The following is a 24,042-nucleotide window of genomic DNA, read 5'->3' as shown; positions in this document are numbered from 1 at the left end:
CTGATCCTGGTGCTTCCACTGAGCCCTGACAGCCCTGCAGCTCCAGCCGTCTCTCGCTCAGGCTTGTGCAGTGCTGCCACCGGTTCAGCTCATTCCCCTCCCCCGCTACCACTTTTCTAGGATGGTTGCGTACCACCTGCCAGGTGCCCATGTACCACAGGTGGTACCCGTACCACTGGTTGAAAAGCCCTGGTTTAACTTACAAGCAACTAAACTTGGTTTAGGAATAATTATGCAAGTCTATTTTTGCAATGCTACACAATTATTAGGGCTTAAGAACAAAGAGACCTAATACTATAAATCGATAAGAATTTGAAGGAAGATTAAGAGCTAATGCAAGCTGAGCCCTGAAATATCTAGGTAGTGTCAAATTGACTTCTCCCATAGCATCTTTTTTTGTAGGAAAGCAAACTTTTTTGATAGATTTTTCACATTAAAAAATCTGTTGTGAAACTGAGATGAATTTCTATAAATAAAATAAACCTTAATAAATCACAGTTCTAAAGTATCTCCTGTAGCAGTGGTTATATAATTAGACTTGCAGACACATGGGTTCTTATTGAATTTTTAAAAAATATGCAATTTCAAGCGGTCGTTAAATTAAATGTAAGTAAGCCATAAACCCATGAACTTTACTTTGTGAAAGGTTAAAAAAGAGCCGTTTTCTTTTCTTCTTAACTTAATGCATATTTTCTTCTCTGTCTTCCTGTTAAATGTTGTTTATGGCATACATTTTATTTTTAAAGACAGTTTGGTGGAAATTGTCTTTAGAGTGTATCCACTTTTCTGCTTCAGCTGCCTCAGCTGCACAACAGTCTTGTTTTTAAAAAAGGGTTTCTTCTAAAACAGATTATCTTTTGGGATCAAATGCTGCCTTATCAGCCTGACAGGAAACTTGTTTCTCCAACAGATCAAAGACTTTGGACTGGTTGAATGCAACAGGCTGGAATTAGATAAACTTGAATAGAGACACTAATATTCTAAAATGTCTGCCTGTTTATTGTTTTGAGGCAATGTGGAAATCCAAATTTACCAGAGATCATTTGTACAGAAAGGATGGAAGAGCAGTTTTAATTCTCTGAGCTGAATTACAATACTCACAATATTGAAATAAAATGCCACTTTCCTTTTTCATATTTGGAAACGCATCACTTACTTTTTTTATTCCCTTTACTGGAAATTGAAATAATTGTAAACTATTCAGAAGTTAGTAAGGGAGCGAGGACTCAATTGCTAAGCACATTGATTTGTGCTTTAGATTGTAAGCCGCCCTGAGTCTTCGGAGAAGGGCGGGATATAAATGGGATTTAAATGGGATTTTAAAAGGTTTTCCTTGATTCACCCATTCAGTCCTTATAACTTTGAGGGGGGGAAATGAAATAGGAAATTCTTAACTGGTACATTTGTAGGATTAAGCTCTGATTTCAGACCCAGTGTAAGTTCTCCTGCTTTATTTATACAGATAGTCCTCGAATTACAACCACAATTGAGCCCAAAATTTATGTTGCTAAGTGAGACGTTTGTTAAATGAATCTGGGTTTCCCCGTTGTCTTTGCTTCTCAGAAGCTTTGGAAAACTGATCCCATGACCCCGGGACACGGCAGCCCTCATAAATCTGAGTCGGTTGCCAAGCATCCAAATTTTTTTGATCACATGACCATGGGGATGCTGCAATGGTCATAAGTGAGAAAAACGGTCATAAGTCACTTTTTCCAGTGCCATTGTAACTTTGAACAGTCACTAAAGAAATTGTAAGTCGAGGAGTACCAGTATTATGCACGTAGTAGAGCTTTATATATTTGCTGCAGGGAGTTTATAATGTCTTTATTAGTGTTATTAAGAGCCAATTCTTACCTGACAGCTGCTATTTGAAGTAGGAATGTGAAAATGACACAGGAGGCAATTGGATTGAATTGTTGCCTTGACATTTAACAACGTAGGTGTACAAAGGCCACGTGTAGCCAGGGCACCTTCCAAGTAGCTACTGCTGTTGATGAAAAGGTGGCAGCGGAAGACTATTAAATTCAGATAGTATTGGCTACATTTAATTACTTTTCCTTTAATTGCAACTAAATTAAATCCATAATTTGATGTGAGGACTCTGCCTTTTTCTTGTTTGCTTGCTTTTTTTTTTAATAGAGCTCCTGGTGTACAGTATATACAGAACCTTTTTAGCAACTCAGATGAAGCCTTCAGGCTATTATAGTGTGGGCTTCAGACAAAGAATAGCAGTGCAGATAGCCCTTGTTTAACGACAGTAATTGGAACCAGAATTTCCATTGCCAAACAAGGCTATTGTAAAGCACAACATCATGTGATCCCATTGCTTAGCATCGACAATCTCCCCAATTCCTGTTCTTGTCTTTAAGCAAATGCCTCACTTTACTGCAGCTTGCAATTTCCTGCTGGCTTTCCCACAAAGTCACTGGAAAAGCTAACAGGAATTCGCAAGTCAGCTTGGACAGCTTACAAGCAGGCAGGTGGCAGATGAGTGCTATGGAGTGAATGGGGGAGGGAAATATTGTGGCAAGTGCGCATGGGATGGTGCAAGTATTGTGGGCTGGAGTGAGGGTGCTGCTGCAAAGCACAAGTGCAAAATGCGTAGTGGAGCTCCTTGGGAGAAAAAGTGACAAGCGATTTTCATTTATTGAAAAAAAAAGCAATCTGATAAAAATAATTTAGATTGGCCTTTTCCTCTAAATAACAGATGAATCACAGACTGGGTTCAGACAAAATGAATAGAGGTGGTTAATAATAAATAAAAGCATAAGCTTTTTTGATTTTTTCTCGTCACTGCAAAATAGCTCAGCACGAAGTTCTAAATAGGCCAGGGACTTGACAAACCACCAAAGATGCCATTATTCCAAGTCATAAATACCTTCAAAAGGTCACTGAATGAGTGGTTGTTAATTGATGGAACGCTTGTAGTGGCAACAATAACACTATAAAATAATAGTATTTTTCTAGAAGGTGAGTCAAATGAAAGCTGTAATATAATACTTGGAATAATGACATCTTTGATGGCGTGTCCTGGCCTATTTAGGACTTTTGCTAGGCTATTTTGCAGTGACGAGAAAAAAATTCAAAAGCTTTTGCTTTTATTTATGATTAACCACAGCTATTCATTCTGCCCGAACCTAATCTGTGATTCATCTAAATGTTGTTCAGAGAAAAAGGCCAATGTAAATTATTTTTTATCAGATGGCGTCTTTTCTAATAAATCGAAATTAAGATTAGCCATGTTTTGTTTAATAGTTGCCCTAGGAAATAATATCATTCACATACACGAGTGAGTGTGTGTGTGTCTGTATGTCTGTGTGTGTGTGTGTGTATCCTACCTTTTAAGTTAAGATCTCCAGAAGAATATATTTAAATAAACAACTCCAGTATTTTTTTTTAAAATCCAGCGTCCTATCTCAATACAATTAACATGCAGAGATAACACAGAGATAGGAACATACAGCTGCATACATGCTGTAAATTGATATGAGAAAAAAATGACCAATCTTCGGGAGGGTGGGATGGTTTTGCTTCCCTTTCTTTTGAGAAATTAGCAGAAGTATCCTGGGGCTATAGTGAAAATAATTATATTAGACAACGTAATACACATCTTAAAAAACAATACGGATGCCTGATGAGTTTTCCTCTGTGAGTTTTGTTGTTGTAGGACAGACAATGAAAGCCGGCTAGTGACCTGTGCCACACTCATGGGCCATGATTGCAACTATTTCCTTACTGTGTGATGTGACCAGAAAAAAAGTCATGTCTTTGCCTTGCCAGCAAGTCATTATATGTAAATAAAAAAAATCATACTGATAATAAGTTATGATTTTGGTATTTTGAAAGTTCAATTCACAAAGGAACCTTTAGTTACTCTTTAGTTGTTAGAAAATGTTTATTTTCTTGATGATTCAGTGTATAATCCAGCACATGGTTCAGGTCAAATACACAACCAAATATGGAATTGTGTGTTTCAGGGAGCTACACAATCTAATATCCCTCTAGCTTTCTTTCTTCTGAAGGGAAGAAAAAGGGGTTCCTAAAATTAAAACAGTCCAGATCAGTTGTTATCTGTGGCCCTGTAAATATAAATTCTGTAGTCTTCTCCGTGTGATGGGAGTGCTGATATAGAATAAAAAGGTAAAGGTTCCCCTGCGCATGCGTGCTAGTCGTTTCCAACTCTAGGGGCCGGTGCTCATCTCCATTTCAAAGCCGAAGAGCCAGTGCTTTTCCGAGGACGTCTCCGTGGTCATGTGGCCGGCATGACTAGACGCCAAAGGCGCACGGAACGCTGTTACCTTCCCACCGTAGTGGTCCCTATTTTTCTACTTGCATTTTTACGTGCTTTCGAACTGCTAGGTTGGCAGAAGCTGGGACGAGTAACACGTGCTCACTCTGCTACACGGCACTCGGGATTCGACCCACCAAACTGCCGACCTTCTGATCCACAAGCTCAGCGTCCTAACCCACTGAGCGCACCATGTCACTTGATATAGAATAGCTCAATGTAAATAAAATCCCTAGGGCAGGGGTAGGCAACCTTGGCTCTTTTATGACCCGTGGACTTCAACTCCCAGAATTCCTGAGCCAGCATGGCTCAGCTTGGAAACCTCTCCCTTTCCCCTCAGCATGGCTGGCTCAGGAATTCTGGGAGTTGAAGTCCACGAGTCATAAAAGAGCCAAGGTTGCCTACCCCTGCCCTAGGGGACTGAATTTCTGTTGGTTAAACAGCAATAACAATTCCTGGTGTGCCTTGAAGCTCAGTGTCATTCTCTTTCAATTCCACTTAGTACTATACAAAAGCGGGTTGCTTATTGGGAAGTGATTTACTATCATCATGAATATCAGGTGCAGCATTCCTAAAGTTTTCTTTTCCCTAAAAACTACTGGTAGTTTTCCACGATGGGGACAAGAACCTTGTATATTGCTTGCATTGCAGCTGTTCCAATGTAATGACTTCTAGTTGAACAAGTTCTCCTTTATGGTTTTGATTCACAAGGAGCTGATGTAGTAAAGGTGCTTCTTGCCTTTCTGTCTCACCCATTCTACAAAGTCTGATATCCAGCCGATGTAGCATGGAGCTAATTAAACAGACGTGTTTTGTGTTTGGTTTTTTTTAAGGTTCTTCTCTGCCTAGTTTCCGTGTAAATAAGCTCAACGAGAGCTTTTGCAATAATGCTTTAGTCAGAAGACCAGGTAGCACAGAACGAAATCTTTTATGTTAATCTTGTTTATTTTAATTTTTTTTTATTTCTTCTGTAGGCGTTTAAATACTTTAAACAAGTGTGCAATGATGAAACTAGAAATCAGCCCACATAGGAAACGAGTAAGTATATTTGACAAAACTATTGCAACATTTGTAAATAATTGATGGGAATAACCCTGAAAACGCTCTTGTAAGCCACATCTATATGTATAAACATAAAAGGAACACTTGGTCTCCTTTAGGAGTCTTTTACCACCCATGCAAGAGACAGCACTGCTTGGACAATTCCTTCAAGTCTTTATTAGTCTGTGTTGTTAATTATTTTATTATAAAGTTAAAGTTCACATGCCAAAACTGACCTCTTTGGTCAGGTTTTTTTTATTTTAAAAGTATTAATATGGGTTTGAATAAGCTTGTGGTTTTTTTCCCAAGGCGACACAAAAGGGTATTCTAGCTTTCATTGCCGTGAAAATTAAAAAAAACAACCAGGAATCGTTTAAGGCACTATTTGGTCCCAAAACCTGTCTGACGTTTTGTTCTTCATTTCAATATCTGAAGGGCTACAGAAATTGGCAATAGGTAGATGAATAGCATTTTCTTTTAGAAGCATTTATGGCGATGCCTACTTTTGTTCTATTTTGCATTGTTTCATCAGTCGTTAAAACTACATCGGCAAAATTTCCTTCTGCCCAAATAAAGATAATAGTTAAAACTGAATAATCTAGAATGCATGGGACTCATTGGTTCTCATTAGTGTGCCTGATACAACCCGTTATGAGAAGGTCTCTTTTCTGCTGCTAAGTTATTCAATTTTTCTGCATGATATTATAACTGGACAGCGTATGAGATAGCCTGGCCTTCAGGGTTTTTTTGTACTAGGAATGTCAACTGGTATTTATAAATCCTGCCGTTGCCGTTGTATTCTAAATTGGTAGTACCCTCTGCCAAGAACTACTATTAATGCTTGCTTTCTGCGACTTCTCTCTGTCTTTCAGTTATCACACGTGGGGTAGCCTCCAAAATGTCCTGTGCACTGCCCTAAATATTTCAAAAATATTGCCGTTTCTTGATAGATAAGACCTGAAAATTTCCTTTCTGCACAGTAGGACAGAAACTGGATGAAATAAAAAGTGTAGATTTTTATTTTATTTTTATTTTTATTCAGCTTTGCAGTTAGTAACACACGCAATGAAATGATTATGTAGACTACCATAAAAACGTAACATTTTGGAAGCAACCATTAGAAGCCTGCAATAGTTTGCAAATAGATAAAACAGATTCCACTATATGCTTGAGGGGAATTGTTGACAGCCTGTAGGTTAGGGAAACCCCTCAGTTCTTTCAAAAAGAAATTCATAGCAGTTTCTTTAGTCAAATGTTTGCAATAACGGTAAATGCCCAAGATGAATTAGACAATAATAAAGCAAAGAAATTCTAATATCAACAAAAACCCCAAAGGAGGGAGGGAGGGAGGGAGGAAGGAAGGAAGGAAGGAAGGAAGTCTTAATGTATTAATATGTTTTAATGAAAAATCACATTTGGTGAAATACCTTCAATCATAAAGGTTAGATCAGGACATTCACCAGGATAGCAACCTCTCTTCATCTCGTACTTTGTTGCTATCTAATAGATATCAATCAAAGAAACTAGCATGGGAGTTCAGATGATGAACAGAATAGGAAGGCAAAAGCCTTTTGAAGATGATATAAATATGGTTATAGTAGATTGGTTGTATATTTATAGAAGTTATTGTGCTGCATACTATACAGATTACTTGGCAAGTGAGAAATGTTGTTATAGGGAAGAAGGGAGAGCAGGCCATCCCTTAAGGTAACTAGGTCACAAGCCAGAAATAAACAAATATATATATATAAAAATCAAACAAACAGGCAAGTTACATTCCAGTGGCCTTACTTGAGTCAATACTTATCAGAAGCATTAAGTTCCAGTTGCTGAATGTTTTTTTTCAAGGACACAGTTCTTGTTACAGTAGTCATTAGTTAACCTGGAATTACATAGGGATGGGCAGCTTCTGATGAAGATTTTTAGAAAGACATTTCGGATATTTCTCAATCTGGAGAGTCCTGGCTTCAAGCAGTCATGGAACTGAAGAATTAGGACATGTTTGTGCGATTAGGCACAAGATTTGAAGAAAAATTCTTTTATAGACAGTGATCAGCCCTTTAAATGGTTCGCAAAGGATTGAGAGACAGTGACGTTGTGCCTTCTGTAAAACCACTTGGATAACTTTTTTTTTAAATGAAAGACCTCATCAACCACCCACTTTGGTGGACTAGATGCGCAGTAATGCTTCATGGAGTGAAACCTAATGAATCCCTTTAGTTCTTAGCTGAGCTCATTTGCAAGAAAGTATATAGGACCTAAGGGATGCGGTGGCTCAGTGGGTTAGGACACTGAGCCTGTTGATCAGACGGTCGGCAGTTTGGCGGGTCGAATCCCGAGTGCTGCGTAACAGTGAGTGCCTGTTACTCGTCCCAGCTTCTGCCAACCTAGCAGTTCGAAAGCACGTAAAAATGCAAGTAGAAAAATAGGGACCACTACGGTGGGAAGGTAACAGCGTTCCGTGCGCCTTTGGCGTCTAGTCATGCCGGCCACATGACCACGGAGACGTCCTCGGACAAGCGCTGGCTCTTCGGCTTTGAAACGGAGATGAGCACCGGCCCCTAGAGTCGGAAACGACGAGCACGCATGTGCAGGGGAACCTTTACCTTTACCTTTATATAGGACCTACAAGAACAAACGTATACCTAATTTTGTAGCCAGATCGTTTCCTAGAATTCTCACTTAAGTTCGGCCGTGTTGGGTGCAATTCCTTACCAAACCATTGAGCTTACTCATTGTACTCTGTTCTGTTGCAGAGTGAGGATTCAGATGAAGATGAGCCTTGTGCAATCAGTGGAAAGTGGATGTTCCAGCGAGACAGCAAGAGGTGGTCCAGACTGGAAGAATTTAACATTTTCCCTCCAAAGTTTGATATGAATTCCACCTCCCCAGAAGTGGCTCCTCTTAGCAGTGCAACCAGTCACGAGAGCATGCTGATGGAGCAGGGTGAACATCATGAGATAGCTTCCATCCACAGTACGAGCAGCAACAACAGCCACCCATCTACCTCCCAGAAGGATGCAGTCACCTCCAGGACAAACTCGGTCATTAGCATTACCTCTTCAGGAAAGCTTGTGGAAAATGAGGGCAGTCTGCCCTCCACTAAAGAGTTGCCAAGTTTCAGTTGCAGTGTGAAAGCCAACGAGAAGAACACCAAATCCAAAACCAGAAGCCTGCTAAAGAGGATGGAAAGTCTGAAAATAAAAGGCCCTCATCACGGGAAAAGCAAAGCTCCTTCCAAGCTTGGCCTAATCATCAGCGGTCCAATTTTGCAAGAAGGTATGGATGAAGAGAAACTAAAGCAACTTAACTGTGTGGAGATCTCCACGCTCAATGGCAATCACATCAATTTTCCGATGGTTCGCAAAAGAAGCGTTTCCAATTCCACCCAGACCAGCAGTAGCAGCAGCCAGTCCGAGACAAGCAGTGCAGTTAGCACTCCCAGCCCCATCACGAGGACACGTAGCCTCGGTGCCTACAATAAGCGTGTGGGAATGTACCTAGAAGGCTTTGATCCTTTCAACCAGTCGACATTTAATGATGTCATGGAACAAAACTTTAAAAACCGGGATAGCTTTGCAGAGGATACTGTCTTTTTCATCCCTGAAGACCACAAACCTGGAACATTTCCCAAAGCCCTCTCCAATGGTAATTTTGCTCCACCAAAGAGTAGTTCGGTGAACTGGAGAACAGGAAGCTTCCACGGGCATGGACATCTTTCTCTCCGGCGTGAGAATAGTTCGGACAGCTCCAAAGATATGAGCATAGGAAGGAGACGCAACTCCTCCAGTTCCGTGTGTAGTCGCCTCAGCATTTATGACAACGTGCCAGGTTCCATATTATATTCTAGCACAGGAAATCTGGCTGATCTGGAGAATGAGGACCTCTTTCCTGAACTTGACGACATCCTGTATCACGTCAAAGGCATGCAAAAAATTGTGAACCAGTGGTCAGAGAAATTTTCTGATGAAGGAGACTCTGATTCAGCTTTAGACTCTATTTCTCCATGCCCTTCTTCTCCCAAGCAAATCCTGCTAGATGTGGACCATGATAGAGCCATGCCAAGTGATCTTGACAGCACAGGAAATTCATTGCAGGAAACCGAGGAGGCTGTAGGAATCCAGGAGAGAAGGGATTCTGGGGTAGGGGCATCACTGACGCGTTCCAACAGGTCAGTGGACAGATTTTAATCTTAAGAAGAGTAGCAGATGTTAGAGTAAAGTCTATTTATTTATCCACAAGTGCGTCAATATTTTTAATATGCAGATTTATTAATCAAACGTGGATGTTGGGCATAGAAAAAAAATATCCTGCCTTTTATGCCAGAGGGTAGAAAAAGTTCAAGGTCAAGAATCAACTTAAGTAGCCTGTCATGCATAACTCTCAAGTTGGTTTGAAGGAAACTTCAGGGTTTTAATGAAATGAAAAGTAATTTTAAAATACCTTTCATATTTACTAGGCAGGGAAAAGAATAATTTGGAACAATGTAATGAAATCCTTTCCTCTGTGGGAGATGTCTTCCAGACGTAATTTTAAAAAGTGCAGCGATTGTAGGCATCAAGAAAAGCTTTCAGGATTGATGTTCTCCAAATAGAAAATAAATAGGCATATTTATTCTTGAAAAACCACAGGTTGATGTAGCCAGTAGCCATCCACTTGGAAATAGCTCACATCAGAATATTTTTGGCTTGATAAAGGACAGTGCAATATATTCTTACATTGCAGCTGTAGTGTTTTGGTTTTTCTAAAATAATCAAACCAGTTATTTTTATAGACTACAAGATTTTTGTTCTTGACGATTATGTTGCAGAAGCTATACAGAAATTAATTGCCATTCCTTCAGCTAGAACACACTCTATAAGAAGGGATGTGCCGTTACTAGGGGTGACACTGAATAAATGCTTAATTACCTTCTGTAGAATTAAGAAAAGTTAGATCATCCAAGTATGGTAGTTCAGCTGCCTAATATGGCTGATTATGTTATCATTGAATGCCCAATTATTTTTTTGCTATCATGTTCTGTGCAGGTAAAATTCTTACCGTATAAACATTGTCTAAATGTCAGCAAATACTCAAACATTTGACAATTCACACAAACTCTAGTACCATACCTTCTGCACAAGCAGATTTAAAAAAAAATTGAATATCATAGAAATGTGAGATTCTGACATAATAAGATTGTTCAATAATTTCCATAGGCAAGTCTATATTGGGATACAATTCCACTCAGTTGCTTGGGCTTTTCCATTTGTTTAAACCCGTCTGCGTGGTCCAAAATCATTCAGTGTCGTTTCTTTCTTTTTTTTAAGACACAGAATGAGGTGGAATAGCTTCCAGAGTTCCCATCAGCCCAGCTTAAGTTCAGTAGCCTTGCAGATTGACTGTCAGTCCGTTACACAGATGAACTTGCTGCAAAAGTATTCCCTCTTGAAATTAACTGCACTCTTGGAGAAATACACACCTTCCAACAAACATGGATTCAACTGGTAAGGAGGAACTGCTTACTAGTCAGAATTGACAAATAGCAGGAACTAATGTTAATTCTTGATCCCTATCCAGCCCAACTGATTTTTTATTTTTTATTTTTTTGCTAAAGTGGGGAAATGCATTGGCTCTGAAAGGATAAGAATTGATTTTTTTAAAAAAAAATATTTAACAGACACCACCTGGCCTTAAGGATTACATTAGAATATACAAACATTTATGTCCACTGGCTAAAGAAAGGTAAAGGTAGAGGTTCCCCTGCACATGCGTGCTAGTCGTTTCCGACTCTAGGGACCTGTGCTCATCTCCGTTTCAAAGCCGAAGAGCTAGCGCTTGTCCGAGGACATCTCCGTGGTCATGTGGTCGGCATGACTAGACACCAAAGGCGCACGGAACGCTGTTACTGTAGTGGTCCCTATTTTTCTACTTGCATTTTTACGTGCTTTCAAACTGCTCGGTTGGCAGAAGCTGGGACGAGTAACAGGCGCTCACTCTGCTACTCTGCACTCGGGATTCAACCCGCCAAACTGCCGACCATCTGATCGACAAGCTCAGCGTCCCAACCCATTGAGCCACCGAGTCCCTATTACTGGCTAAATATTACACTCCAAATGAAAAATGTTTGTTTAAAAAAATCAGTTCATAATTTCCATTTGTAGAACAAAGTAATTTTTCCCCATGGGGCATAGAATTTTAATTGCTATTTCAACATCTGGCTGACTCCTTCTCCTCCCCTACTCCCTTTTGTCTAGGATTGAGTATTTTAAGTCCATCATCAGAGCTCTTCCTATTCAAATGCTGTTATTATGGGAACTGTGCTAAATTCAGAAGCTGTTTGTCTTTGACCAAAATAAGCACCGAGCAGTTTGCATGCTTAAGATTCTCAGTGGGCACCGCAATATGTGTCCGTTTCATTTTCCATTGCATTTCACCCCTGTGTATTTTAACAAAATGAAAGCTACACATATGCTTACATCAATAACACTCTTTCAAACTGTGGAAATATAAATGAGGTGGGGTGCTCATGTGTGAACCAGTCATTCATAGACCCAAAAATAATCATACCATTGAGTTAGAATTTCTTTGGCTTTTGACATTCCTAGGTCTGCTGTGTCGCGAAAGCTTTCTGTTGCTCTCCACTAAAAATTCTGAAATGATTAAGTAAAATAGCAGGGCTCTGATATATTGGATAGTTGAAAGCCAACGGAAAGGCCTTTTTACCCAAGTGGGTAGAAGCGGTGGTTGGAAAGGAAGAGGTTGGGGGAGGTCAAGTGGGGGCTGTATCTGAAAAGGCCATTTGTCGAAATGAAGTTTATTTCTGGCAAACACCCATGTATTACATCAATTTCCTGCTGTGACACAAGCTGGTGGGTGGTAGAATATGTCTGAGGGCTTTCTAAAGCAAATCGTTTAGTAGACAAAAAGATCATTGTTCACGTGTCCCCCCCCAAGGGTCCCGAGAAAGCAAGATTATAAAGGGTCATTGGCTGCTAGATTTGTATTTGATTCTTATTTGTGTTGTCACGGCCACCCTCGTGTTCTGCTGTACCTATTGGCCTGGCAGATTAACTCAGCAATTACTACTATATTCATTGATTTATTCTCTGGTTGCCTCTTAAGGCATTTTTGACTTAGCCTACCATCCTCCCGAGGTAGGTAAAATGAGGACCCAGATTGTTGGGGGCAATTAAGCTGACTTTGTAATAATGCCGCTTGGGGTGTGTGTGTGAAAGCCCTAATAAACAGGCATATACATAGAATGAAGGCTACTGCTAAGCTTGTAAGCCGCCCGGAGTCTTCGGAGAAGGGCGGGATATAAATGGAATTAAAATAAAATAAAATAAATAAATAAATAAAATAAATAAAATTTTTGATGTGACCGGTTAATTTGTTCTGGTGTGGCCCCAAAATTCAAAATAGATTTTGTTTTTTGTTTTTTGTTTTTTGTTTTTTTTTTTAAAAAAGTCAGTACTGATATTGGCATACTGGCTAGAAATTATTTCTAAACTAAAGGGATGGATTTCAAAGGAAAGACAGTCAGCTGATGGAAAATAGAACAACAGGTTTAGTTCAGATGGTGATAGTGCAAGCAAGGAGTATATTTGATTGCTTTTCAAGGCTCCACTGCTGAATTTTTGAAAACAAGTGAAGAAAGTGCTGACTCTTTAGTTGGTTCAAGGTTTCTATGCCCAGTGTGGCTAATATTGAAATATTGTAGAAATGCAGATCCGAAATATCCTTGTTGCAAATAATAATAATAATAATTTCTACCTCAGTCTTAGACTGTGAATCTAACTATAGATTGCATGATGATGATGATGATGATGATGATGATGATGATGATGATGATGATGATGATTGGAGACTTTAGAGCAATACCTAAAGGACTCCCACAGTATCTGGAAATGCTGCATTTATCAGACCTGAATATCCTAATTTTAAACAAAACCATCATGCTTGGAACTGCCTGTATTCTTAGATGCTGGTTTGAATTCTTAAGTTTCCATCAGTCTTACTGTTAATCTAAGTGTAGATTACCCACATATAAGATAACAGCAACAATAACAGCACTGATTAAAGTACAGGTAGTCCTTGACTTACAACCACAATTGAGCCCCCAGGTTTAGTTGCTAAGCGAGACATTTGTTAAGTGACTTTTTTGCCCCATTTTACAATCTTTCTTGCCACAGTTGTTAAGTGAATCACTGCAGTTGTTAAATTAGTAGCACGGTTGTTAAGGGAATCTGGCTTTCCCATTGGTTTTGATTGTCAGAAGGTCGCAAAAAGTGATCACATGATCTGGGACACAGCAGCGTGAGTCAGAAATGTGAGTCGGTTCCCAAGCAACTTAATTTTGATCACGTGATCATGGGAACGCTGCAACGGTGATAACTGTAAAAAATTAATAGAATAGAGATTAGAATAGAATAGAATAGAATAGCATAGAATAGAATAGAATAGAATAGAATAGAATAGAATAGAATAGAATAGAATAGAATAGAATAATAGAATAGAATAGAATAGAATAATAGAATAGAATAGAATAATAGAATAGAATAATAGAATAGAATAGCATAGAATAGAATAGAATAGAATAATAGAATAGAATAGAAGAATAGAATAGAATAGAATAGAATAGAATAGAATAGAATAGAATAGAATAGAATAGAATAGAATAATAGAATAGAATAGAATAATAGAATAGAATAATAGAATAGAATAGAATAGAATAGAATAGAATAGAATAATGGAATAGAATAGAATAGAATAGAATAATGGAATAGAATAGAATAGAATAGAAGAATAGAATAGAATAGAATAGAATAGAATAGAATAGAATAGAATAGAATAGAATAGAATAATAGAATAGAATAGAATAATAGAATAGAATAGAATAGAATAATGGAATAGAATAGAATAGAATAGAATAGAATAGAATAGAATAGAATAGAATAGAATAGAATAGAAGAATAGAATAGAATAGAATAGAATAATAGAATAGAGTAGAATAATAGAATAGAATAGAATAATAGAATAGAATAGAATAGAAGAATAGAGTAGAATAGAATAGAAGAATAGAATAGAATAATAGAATAGAATAGAATAGAATAGAATAATAGAATATCTTTATTGTCATTGTGTAACTCACAATGAAATTAATGGTCATAAATCACTTTTTTCAGTGCTGTTATAAATTCCAACAGTCACTAAATGAACTGTTGTAAGTCAAGGACTAGCTGTACCAATAAAGTAATTACTTCAACTATACTTACGAAAATATTTAAAAACTGTTCATGGCTCTTCTCCCTAATATTACACTTACGTTTTAAGGGATTTTTTTTCAGTGCCTTTATCAGGTTTCCTATTCTCAGTCATGTGAGGTGTTTTCTGGCACTTTTTTTTAACTCACAGCCAAAGAGTTTGGAAAGGGAAGCACGTGGTGCATATTTGAGAGAAGTAACACAGGCGACTGACTATAAAGACATAACTTTGTTTATGCAATTATTTCTGATCTTCTATAGGGCTGTGCCAAAGTTTATGAAAAGGATAAAAGTCCCAGATTATAAAGATCGAAATGTGTTTGGCGTTCCCCTAATAGTTAATGTCCAACGTACCGGACAACCACTTCCGCAGAGTATTCAGCAAGCTATGAGATACCTTCGTAACAACTGTTTGGATCAGGTTAGTAGTGTCTTCACTCTGGCCTAGGATTGGGATCTTCCACTGTTACAGAGGTTCAGTTCCTGTTAGTGCTGAGGTTGCATTAAGTTTCTCTATTAGAATTGTATAGATCAGGGGTAGGCAACCTTGGCTCTTTTATGACTCATGGACTTCAATTCCCAGAATTCCTGAGTCAGCCATGCTGAGGGGAAAGGGAGAGCTCTCCAAGCTGAGCCATGCTGGCTCAGGAATCTGGGAGTTGAAGTCCATGAGTCATAAAAGAGCCAAGGTTGCCTACCCCTGGTGTAGATAGTCAAGTCAATATATTTAGGATTAGATTGTAGTCTCCCCCCCCAAAAAAAAAATATGTCAGAAAGATCTATGTTCAAATATCAATGTCTAGGCCAGGGGTTTCCAACCCCCAATCCATGGACCAGTACCAGGCCGCGGCATGTCAGCAGCCAAGCCCCATCCGCGGGATGCAGGCAACACACAAAACCATGCACCCTCCGGCCTGTAGAAAAACCTCTCTCCACGGAACCAGTCCCTGGTGCCCAAAAGGTTGGGGACCTTTGGTCTAGGGGCCAGGGGTAGGCAACCTTGGCTCTTTTATGACTCATGGACTTCAACTCCCAGAATTCCTGAGTCAGCTATGGTGAGGGGAAAGGGAGAAGTTTCCAAGCTGAGCCATGCTGGCTCAGGAATTCTGGGAGTTGAAGTCCATGAGTCATAAAAGAGCCAAGGTGGCCTACCCCTGACCTAGACCATCTAACCATTGAAGCACAACATTGTTTAAATTTTAAAAATCAGATACTGGATCAGTATATGCCGTCAGCTTACAACCGAGGCCATATACAAGTAGCCCTCGTCTTAAAACAATTCGTTTAGTGACCGTTCAAAGTTACAACGGCACTGAAAAAAGGTGACTTATCACCGTTTTTAACAGTTATGACCTTGGAGGCATCCCCATGATCATGTGATCAAAATTCAGACGCTTGGCAGCTGGTTCATATTGATGACGGTTGCTGTGTCCCGGAGTCATGTGAACCACCTTTTGCGACCTTATGACAAGCAAAATTAATGGGGAAGCCAGATTCGCTTAACAACCAGGTTACTAGCTGATCCACTGCAGTAATTCACTTAACAATGGAGGCAAGAAAGGTCGTAAAATGGGGCAAAACTCACAACCAATGTCTCACTTAAGCACAGAAACTTTGGACTCAATTATGGTCATACGTCGAGGGCTACCTCTACATAGCCCATTTTTGGGGGTTCTACTAATCGAGTTGAAATGTTCATTTATGTTGCTATTCCATGTATGATATGCCGTACAATAAATAAATAAATCCCTTAAACAGTTTTATTGTCAGCCATCCACTTCGCCTCTCCTATTCAGGCGTACTAGCAAAAAGAGCTAATAGACTAGCCTGTGCATGTTACTTTTTAATACAGGGAGACATTTTCCACGTGAGAACTAATGTAAAAAAAAATATAGGAAGGGCTGTACAACCTGTTATTTAATCCCCCAAATCAGATACTGAACTTAATCCCAGTGCCATGGGTAAAGGAGTAATTGGTAACAGGTTCCTCTTTTGTGTAACACGGAACACTTTTCTTTTGTTGCGCAGGTTGGCCTTTTCCGAAAATCTGGAGTCAAGTCAAGAATCCAGACATTACGACAAATGAATGAGAATGCAATAGGCAAAGTGAATTACGAAGGGCAGTCTGCTTACGATGTGGCCGATATGCTCAAACAGTATTTCCGCAACCTGTCAGAACCTCTCATGACCAGCAAGCTTTCAGAGACTTTTTTACAGATCTACCAATGTAAGTCACCGATGTTCATACCCGTCTTCCCTTAAAGGGCCCAGACAGAATAAAAAGCTCACAAAATTTGCCCTGCTCTGATTCAGACTCCCTTGACCACAGATCAAATGTGCAATTTAATTTCCCATCATTTTGCAGGACCCAAAATATATCAGCTTGTCTTCCACCCCTTTATCAAATTTTATGCAGTAAATCAAGGCAAAGTGTGGCATAGAGTATTTGTTGCGCCTTGTAACCATAGCATTGTGTGACGGTCACCTCTACCAGGGCTTTTCAACCAGTGGTACAGGTACCACTTGTGGTACATTGGCACCTGGCAGGTGGTACGTGACCATCCTAGAAAAGTGGTAGCGGGGGAGGGGAATGAGCTGAACCGGTGGCAGCACCGCACAAGCCTGAGCGAGAGACGGCTGGAGCTGCAGGGCTGTCAGGGCTCAGCGGAAGCGCCAGGTTCCAGCTGGAGCTCGGCACTGATCCTGGCGCTTCTGAGCCCAGAAGAAGCGCCAATCAGCTGGAATGTTGCAGCATCTTCAGGGTCTTGTGGTTTACATTCAGATGCTTGGCAACTGATTCATATTTATGATGGTCACAGTGTCCCAGGGTCATGTGAAGTGACCAAAACCTGCTGCAACCACCCAGCAGAGGGGGGGGAATAAAAATCAAACACCACCCCACCCCACCCCCAGTGCCAATCCTCAACAGAAATGCTCACAACAATGAAAACCTGAGACAGGAGGAAGAGCGCCACCGGGCGGGCAGGCAGGTGTCTTGCTCAGCTGTGGCTTGGGAGGGCACTTTTTTCAGTGCCATTGTAACTTTGAACAGTCACTAAGCAAACTGTTGTAAATCGAGAACTACCTGTACTTCATCACTTTTTTCCTTTTTTTTTTTTGTCATCAAGTTTTTGACACCTTGCCAGGCGACTGGTGGTCCTCGGATGTTGCCATATCCTAAAAGTGGTACAGTGGGTGAAAAGGTTGAAAAGCCCTGATCTCTACTGTACAACTACAGATTCTTTTCTTTGCTCTGTCATAGTTTATCTGCTTCTTGAAGCACAACCTGAATATTTTGTTGGGTCAAATCAGGAATAGTTTAAGGCAGGGATGTCAAACTCAATTTCATTGAGGGCCGCATCAGCATTGCAGTTGCCCTCAGGGGGCCGGGTGGGTGTGGCCAGGGTGGGTGTAGCCTACTGGGTGGGCGTGGCTAGAGTGCGTATGGCCTACTGGGTGGGCGTGGCCAGCTCTACATCGTTCCCATCAAGGGGGCCTATGGGGGGGCCTGGGCAGGAGTGGGACAGATCTGAGGGTCTCTGGGCAGAAGGAGGGTCTCTGGGCCAGGGCCAAGGCAGTGGGGGCCGTTCCCTCACTGTTTTCAGGATGGCTTCGCGGGCCACATGAAACCACTTCGCGGGCCGGATCTGGCCCCCGGGCCTTGTGTTTGACATGTCTGGTTTAAGGGCTACTTATTTTAACTGACTTTCCAGTTAAGGAACATGTTTCACTGGTGTATACAAACCTTTGTTTTAGTTCTTGTTGATGGAGTTTAATGATAAACGTATCTGCTGCTATGTCTGTTCATAAAGTGAACAATCTAATTTCTAAAAGCCCTTTTAGCAATTCTGCTGCTCTCAGAATTAAATTCTAAATTTAGCTCTGGAATATTCAGGGCTTTGTTTTACCCTCGAGTCCCTTGCTAAGCAGGAAATACCTGAGGGCAGTTACACTGTTGACCTAAAACAAAGAAGCAAATTCTTTCATTTACCATGAATGGTATGCAGCACGCTAAAGGAAATCACTTCAGACTAAAGTCAGAAAATAGCCAAAGTTAAAAGAGTTTTGCTTTGGGATGCATTCATGCTGCATGGGTGGAAAATCAATGAGTTGATGAGAAGACTGCTAATTTTGTGCAGATGTGCCAAAAGACCAGCGCCTTCAGGCAATCAAGGCAGCCATTATGCTTCTACCAGATGAGAACAGAGAAGTCCTACAGATTCTCCTGTATTTTCTGAGTGATGTCACAGCTGCTGTGAAAGAAAACCAGATGACGCCAACAAACCTGGCGGTGTGTTTAGCACCGTCTCTTTTCCACCTGAACACCCTTAAAAGAGAAAATTCTTCTCCAAGGTAAGTCTCCTTGTTGTTCTACCTGAGTTCCAATACTAGTGGGCTACTACACCATTGAAGAAGCTTTTCCTTTCAACTCTCACTCTTTTTTTTTTAGAAAAAAAAGTTTCTACCACACTGCTTTCTATTTAATTCGCTATTCTTATATAAGATATTGATTTTATTTATGTAGGGCTATGATTTATGCAGGGACGCAGTGGCTCAGTGGATTAGGACGCTGAGCTTGTCAATCAGAAGGTCCGGCAGTTTGGTGGGTCGAATCCCAAGTGCCGCATAACAGAGTGAGCGCCTGTTACGCATCCCAGCTTCTGCCAACCTAGCAGTTCGAAAGCACGTAAAAAATGCAAGTAGAAAAATAGGGACCACTACGGTGGGAAGGTAACAGCGTTCCGTGCGCCTTTGGCGTCTAGTCATGCCGGCCACATGACCATGGAGACGTCCTCGGACAAGTGCTGGCTCTTCGGCTTTGAAACGGAAATGAGCACCGGCCCCTAGAGTTGGAAATGACTAGCACGCATGTGCGGGGGGAACCTTTACCTTTATGATTTATACAAACCACCAATTTCAGAGACTGAGTGTTGCATGTCATCATGCCCATATGTTATCTCTCAGTTCTCTTGCCAAAAAGAAAATTATTCAACATCTGTATGTGAAAGCTCTGGAATCATCGGGCTGGAAGGGACCTTGGAGGTCATCTAGTCCAACCCTTTGTTCAAGACAGGAGACTTATGCCATCCCAGTCAAGTGGTTATCCAGTCTACATTGATATTTCAAAAAAAATAGATGACTGGTTAAATAGGTTGATTTTGGCTTGTGAAACATCTTAATTTTATATAAAAATAATTAACAATACAATCAGATGAATAAAGACTTGAAGAAAGTCTCATTTTCCTGAGTGATGCTTCCCTTTGTGGGTGGTTTTTAATTTCAGAATAAGATTGCAAAGGAGATCAATGGGGCTTGCTTCTATTTCAATACATGTAGATATGGATTATAAGAACATTGATCAGGGCCATTTCCATCAATTATACCATCCATGCATGAGGGAAGCTGAAAATAAATACACTTAGATGCAGGAAATCAGATATAAAAATAAGTTTTGGATGCAGTCCTTATCTTTTGCTTTAATTATTCATTTACAGATCAGACCAAGTAGTGCATTCTGATCTACTTTTATTGATTAGTCTTGTTCATTAATTGATAGGGTGATGCAGAGGAAACAGAGTCTGGGAAAACCGGATCAGAAAGACTTAAATGAGAATTTGGCTGCAACTCAAGGCTTAGGCCACATGATTGCTGAGTGCAAGAAGCTTTTTCAGGTGAATATTTGTCTATTTCCTCATTTTAACATCTTGAACTAGTGTTCTGTACAGGTTGTATCTTTGTTCTTGATACCTAATGTTCTTTCTGGCAGCTACCCTTTCTGGAAAGCAACACAAAGGGCTTACAATGGACAATTATCTTTAAAAATACTGTGCAACTTCTAATTCTGTGTGTGTGTGTGTGTGTTGGGGGGGTTGCGTTTGTGCGCATGCCCTTCAATGATGGAAGAACTACACAGTATTTCTGAGGAGATCAGATATGGTTCTGCTGTCAACAAAATGCTGCCGTGTTATTTACAGTTGCCTTCAGAACAAAAAGGGACGTGGTGGCTCAGTGGGTTAGGACGCTGAGCTTGTCGATCAGAAGGTCGGCAGTTTGGCGGGTCGAATCCCGAGTGCCATGTAACAGAGTGAGTGCCTGTTACTCGTCCCAGCTTCTGCCAACCTAGCAGTTCGAAAGCACGTAAAAAATGCAAGTAGAAAAATAGGAACCACTATGGTGGGAAGGTAACAGCGTTCCGTGCGCCTTTGGCGTCTAGTCATGCCGGTCACATGACCACGGAGACGTCCTTGGACAAGCTCTGGCTCTTCGGCTTTGAAACGGAGATGAGCACTGGCCCCTAGAGTCGGAAACGACTAGCATGCATGTGCGGGGGAACCTTTACCTTTACCTCAGAACAAAAGCAAATGTTGGCTCGTCGTGGGAACCTCCCATTATTTACTCCCTGTTTTATTCATTTCCTAAATCTTAGATCCCGGAAGAAATGAGCAGATGTCGGAATTCTTATACAGAACACGATCTTAGACCCCTCAGCTTCGACGACTTGGGACGAACTAACAACTCGGAGTCTGCCAGTTATCATTCTTATATCCAGGACTGTATGGATGATTTTTTCAAGGAAATAAAGGATAAATTTAAGGGCTGGGTCAGCTGTCCAACCCCAGAACCGGCAGAACTTGCCTATAAAAAGGTACAGTATGTTGGCATATTTCTAGTGTTTGTGCATAAATTTTAGCAGACCAAATGTGATTTGAATGGTCGATCTCGTGCGTTGTCTTTCTGTAAACTTAGATAATTTATAGATTTTTGAATAGTGCATGTATTCTAAAACATGGCATGTTTTATTTTGAAGACCTTTCTATCATTCTTCATTAGATACAGGGGTGTCAAACTCAATTTCATTGAGGGCCGCATCAGCATTGCGGTTGCCCTCAGGGGGCTGGGTGGGTATGGCCAGGGTGGGCATGGCCTACTGCGTGGGCGTGGCTAGAGTGCATATGGCCTACTGGGTGGGCATGGCCAGCTCTACATCATTTGCGTCAAGGGTGCCTATGGGGGCCTGGGCAGGAGTGGGACAGATCTGAGGGTCTCTGGCAGAAGGAGGGTCTCTGGGCCGGGGCCAAGGCAGTGGGGGCCATTCCCTCACTGTTTCCAGGATGGCTTCGTGGGCCACATGAAACCACTTTGTGGGCTGGATCTGGCCCCCGGCCCCCTCTGCCTATCTCAATCCCTCCAAGCCTTCCACCACTGATAATCCTCTAAAACGTTGTGCAAGGTGTATTTTTTAGGCAAAAGATCAGAAAAGCTCCAGTGCCAGACAGAGTGATTCCTTCTCGATGGAAAGCCTGTGCTGAACAACTGACCCCCGTCTTTACTCAGCTTTTTCATAAATCGCTGGAGGGGATTTATATCCCTTCTTGCTTTAAACCTTCTACCATCATCCAGGTTCCTAAGAAATCTCCCATCGGAGGGCTGAAGGACTACAGACCGGTTGCTCTGACATCTCTAATCATGAAGACCTTTGAGAGGCTAGTGCTGGCCCACCCGTAACTCATCACAGATCCACTGATAGACCCCTTTCAGTTTGCCTGTCGAGCAAATAGGTCAGCAGACGACGCTATCAATGTGTCATTTTTATGCTGTGTTCTGCAACATCTTGAATCTCCAGAGACCTAATGCCCAGGCTTTTCTTGTGGACTTCAGCTCGGCATTCAATACCACCATTCCAGAAATTCCCTAAATTGATCTAGTTTACTGTACCTGCCCGTACGTGTAGGTGGATAATCAGGTTTCTGACCGATAGGAAGTAACAGATGAGGCTAGGGAAAATTACATCTAGTACCCAAGCAATGAGAACAGGTGTCCCTCGAGGCTGTGTGCTCTCTCCGTTGCTCTTCTCCACCGCAGGGAAACCTCTGTTAAAGTTCTGAAGTTTGCAGACAATACAATGGTGGTTGGCCTCGTTTGAGACGATGACGAGTCTGCATACAGACGGGAGGTTGAACAACTAACTGGCTGTGTGGTGCAGCCATAACAATCTGGAGCTGAACATGCTTAAAACTCTAGAGATGAGGAATGGATTTTAGGAGAAACCCTTGTGTTTTACCACTACTTGCCATAACTGACAGCAGCGCATCAGCAGCCGAGTCCTTCAGATTTTGGGGTTCCATAATCTCCCAGGACTTGAAAGGGACAGTTAACATTAGAACCATAATTAAAAAGGCACAACAAAGGATGTTCTTCCTGGATCCGCTCAGGAAATCCAGACCATCCCAGGAGCTGTTGATACACTTTTACATAGGAATTGTTGAATGTGTCATATGTACTTCTATAACAGTCTGGTTTGGTACCGCAACCAAACAGGACAGGCCCAGACTCAAATGGATTGCAGAAGGAAAAAAAAAACAATTGCAACTACCCTGCCTTCCATTGAGTACCTGTATATTGCACAGGTCAAGAGGAGGGCTGAGGAAATACCTACAGACTCTTCACATCTTGGACATAAACCGTTTCATCTTCTCCCCTTAGGATGGTGCTACAAAGCATTGCAGGCCAAAATAACTAGACACAAGGGCAGTTTTTTTCCCTTGGATCATCAATAGCTAATTCTCACACTGCTGTCTAATGTTTATGTATATTTACCCATGTAGTATGGCTGTTGTGTTAACATTATCTTTCTTATTATCTTCTTTACTACCCCATTTTGCTGTTGTTGTTGTTGTTATTGTCGTCATCATCGTTCTGCAGAGCTTCTGCACCAAGACCAATTCTTTGTGTATCGAATCACACTTCACCAAATAAAACATTCTAATCCATCAATATGATAATGGCTCTCTCTCAATGTTGCTACATAAGACTGTCGTTGGTGTCATTGTACGCCCTGTGTTCTCTGCCAAACTGGCTGACCCAAAATTTTCATTGTGGCATAGCACAGTCAGAAGTGTCTTGATCTTTTATTTTGAATCAGTGTGCTTCCATTTATTCAGTAACAATTGTTCAAGAAAAGGACTCTTGCATAAACACGATTAACTCTTTAGCAACCATGTACTTGTAGGTTTGTGAAGGCCCACCTCTACGGCTGTGGAAATCCGTGGTTGAGATCCCGGCAACTCCTGAAGAGGTATTAAACCGCATTGTTAAAGAACAGCATCTTTGGGATGAGGACCTGTTAGATGCTAAAGTAATTGAGACTTTGGATAGCCAGACGGACGTTTATCAATTTGTACAAAACAATATGGCTCCACACCCAGCAAGAGACCATGTCATCCTCAGGTAACTGTACAGTGATGTCAGAATCCATTTATATTTCATTTCTAACTATCTCTTCTGTGTAAAACCCAAATCTCAAACATACACACACCCCGAATTCTGCCATTCCCAAGGAGGAGAGGGAACAAACATGGGGTTTTATTGCTTTCACTTCCTTTCCTTAAATGTAACCTTTTGTTTATTCCGCCTGCCTGCTATCCATCACAATATAAACAATTGCTTTCTCACTACACATTTCCTCTT

The 24,042-nt window shown here is 40.8% G+C and overlaps 1 protein-coding gene across 2 annotated transcripts in view; it reads left to right on the top strand.

The window, feature by feature from the left end:
• DLC1 (DLC1 Rho GTPase activating protein) overlaps nucleotides 1-24,042 on the top strand; it is a gene marked incomplete at its 5' end in the record, with an annotated part of 304,905 nt that overhangs the window by 275,954 nt on the left and 4,909 nt on the right. For both annotated transcript variants that reach the window (XM_083367226.1, XM_083367227.1), the window contains 9 exons: nucleotides 5,263-5,326; nucleotides 8,086-9,500; nucleotides 10,639-10,815; nucleotides 14,836-14,995; nucleotides 16,603-16,801; nucleotides 18,714-18,927; nucleotides 20,132-20,246; nucleotides 21,002-21,220; nucleotides 23,585-23,802. In XM_083367226.1, the coding sequence (XP_083223352.1) occupies nucleotides 5,263-5,326; nucleotides 8,086-9,500; nucleotides 10,639-10,815; nucleotides 14,836-14,995; nucleotides 16,603-16,801; nucleotides 18,714-18,927; nucleotides 20,132-20,246; nucleotides 21,002-21,220; nucleotides 23,585-23,802 (2,781 nt within the window). The remainder of the gene's footprint in view (nucleotides 1-5,262; nucleotides 5,327-8,085; nucleotides 9,501-10,638; nucleotides 10,816-14,835; nucleotides 14,996-16,602; nucleotides 16,802-18,713; nucleotides 18,928-20,131; nucleotides 20,247-21,001; nucleotides 21,221-23,584; nucleotides 23,803-24,042) is intronic.

The sequence above is a fragment of the Vipera ursinii genome, assembly GCF_947247035.1.
Source record: "Vipera ursinii genome assembly, chromosome: 7".
Taxonomy (NCBI): Eukaryota; Metazoa; Chordata; class Lepidosauria; order Squamata; family Viperidae; genus Vipera; species Vipera ursinii.
This window is presented reverse-complemented; position numbering and strand designations above follow the sequence as displayed.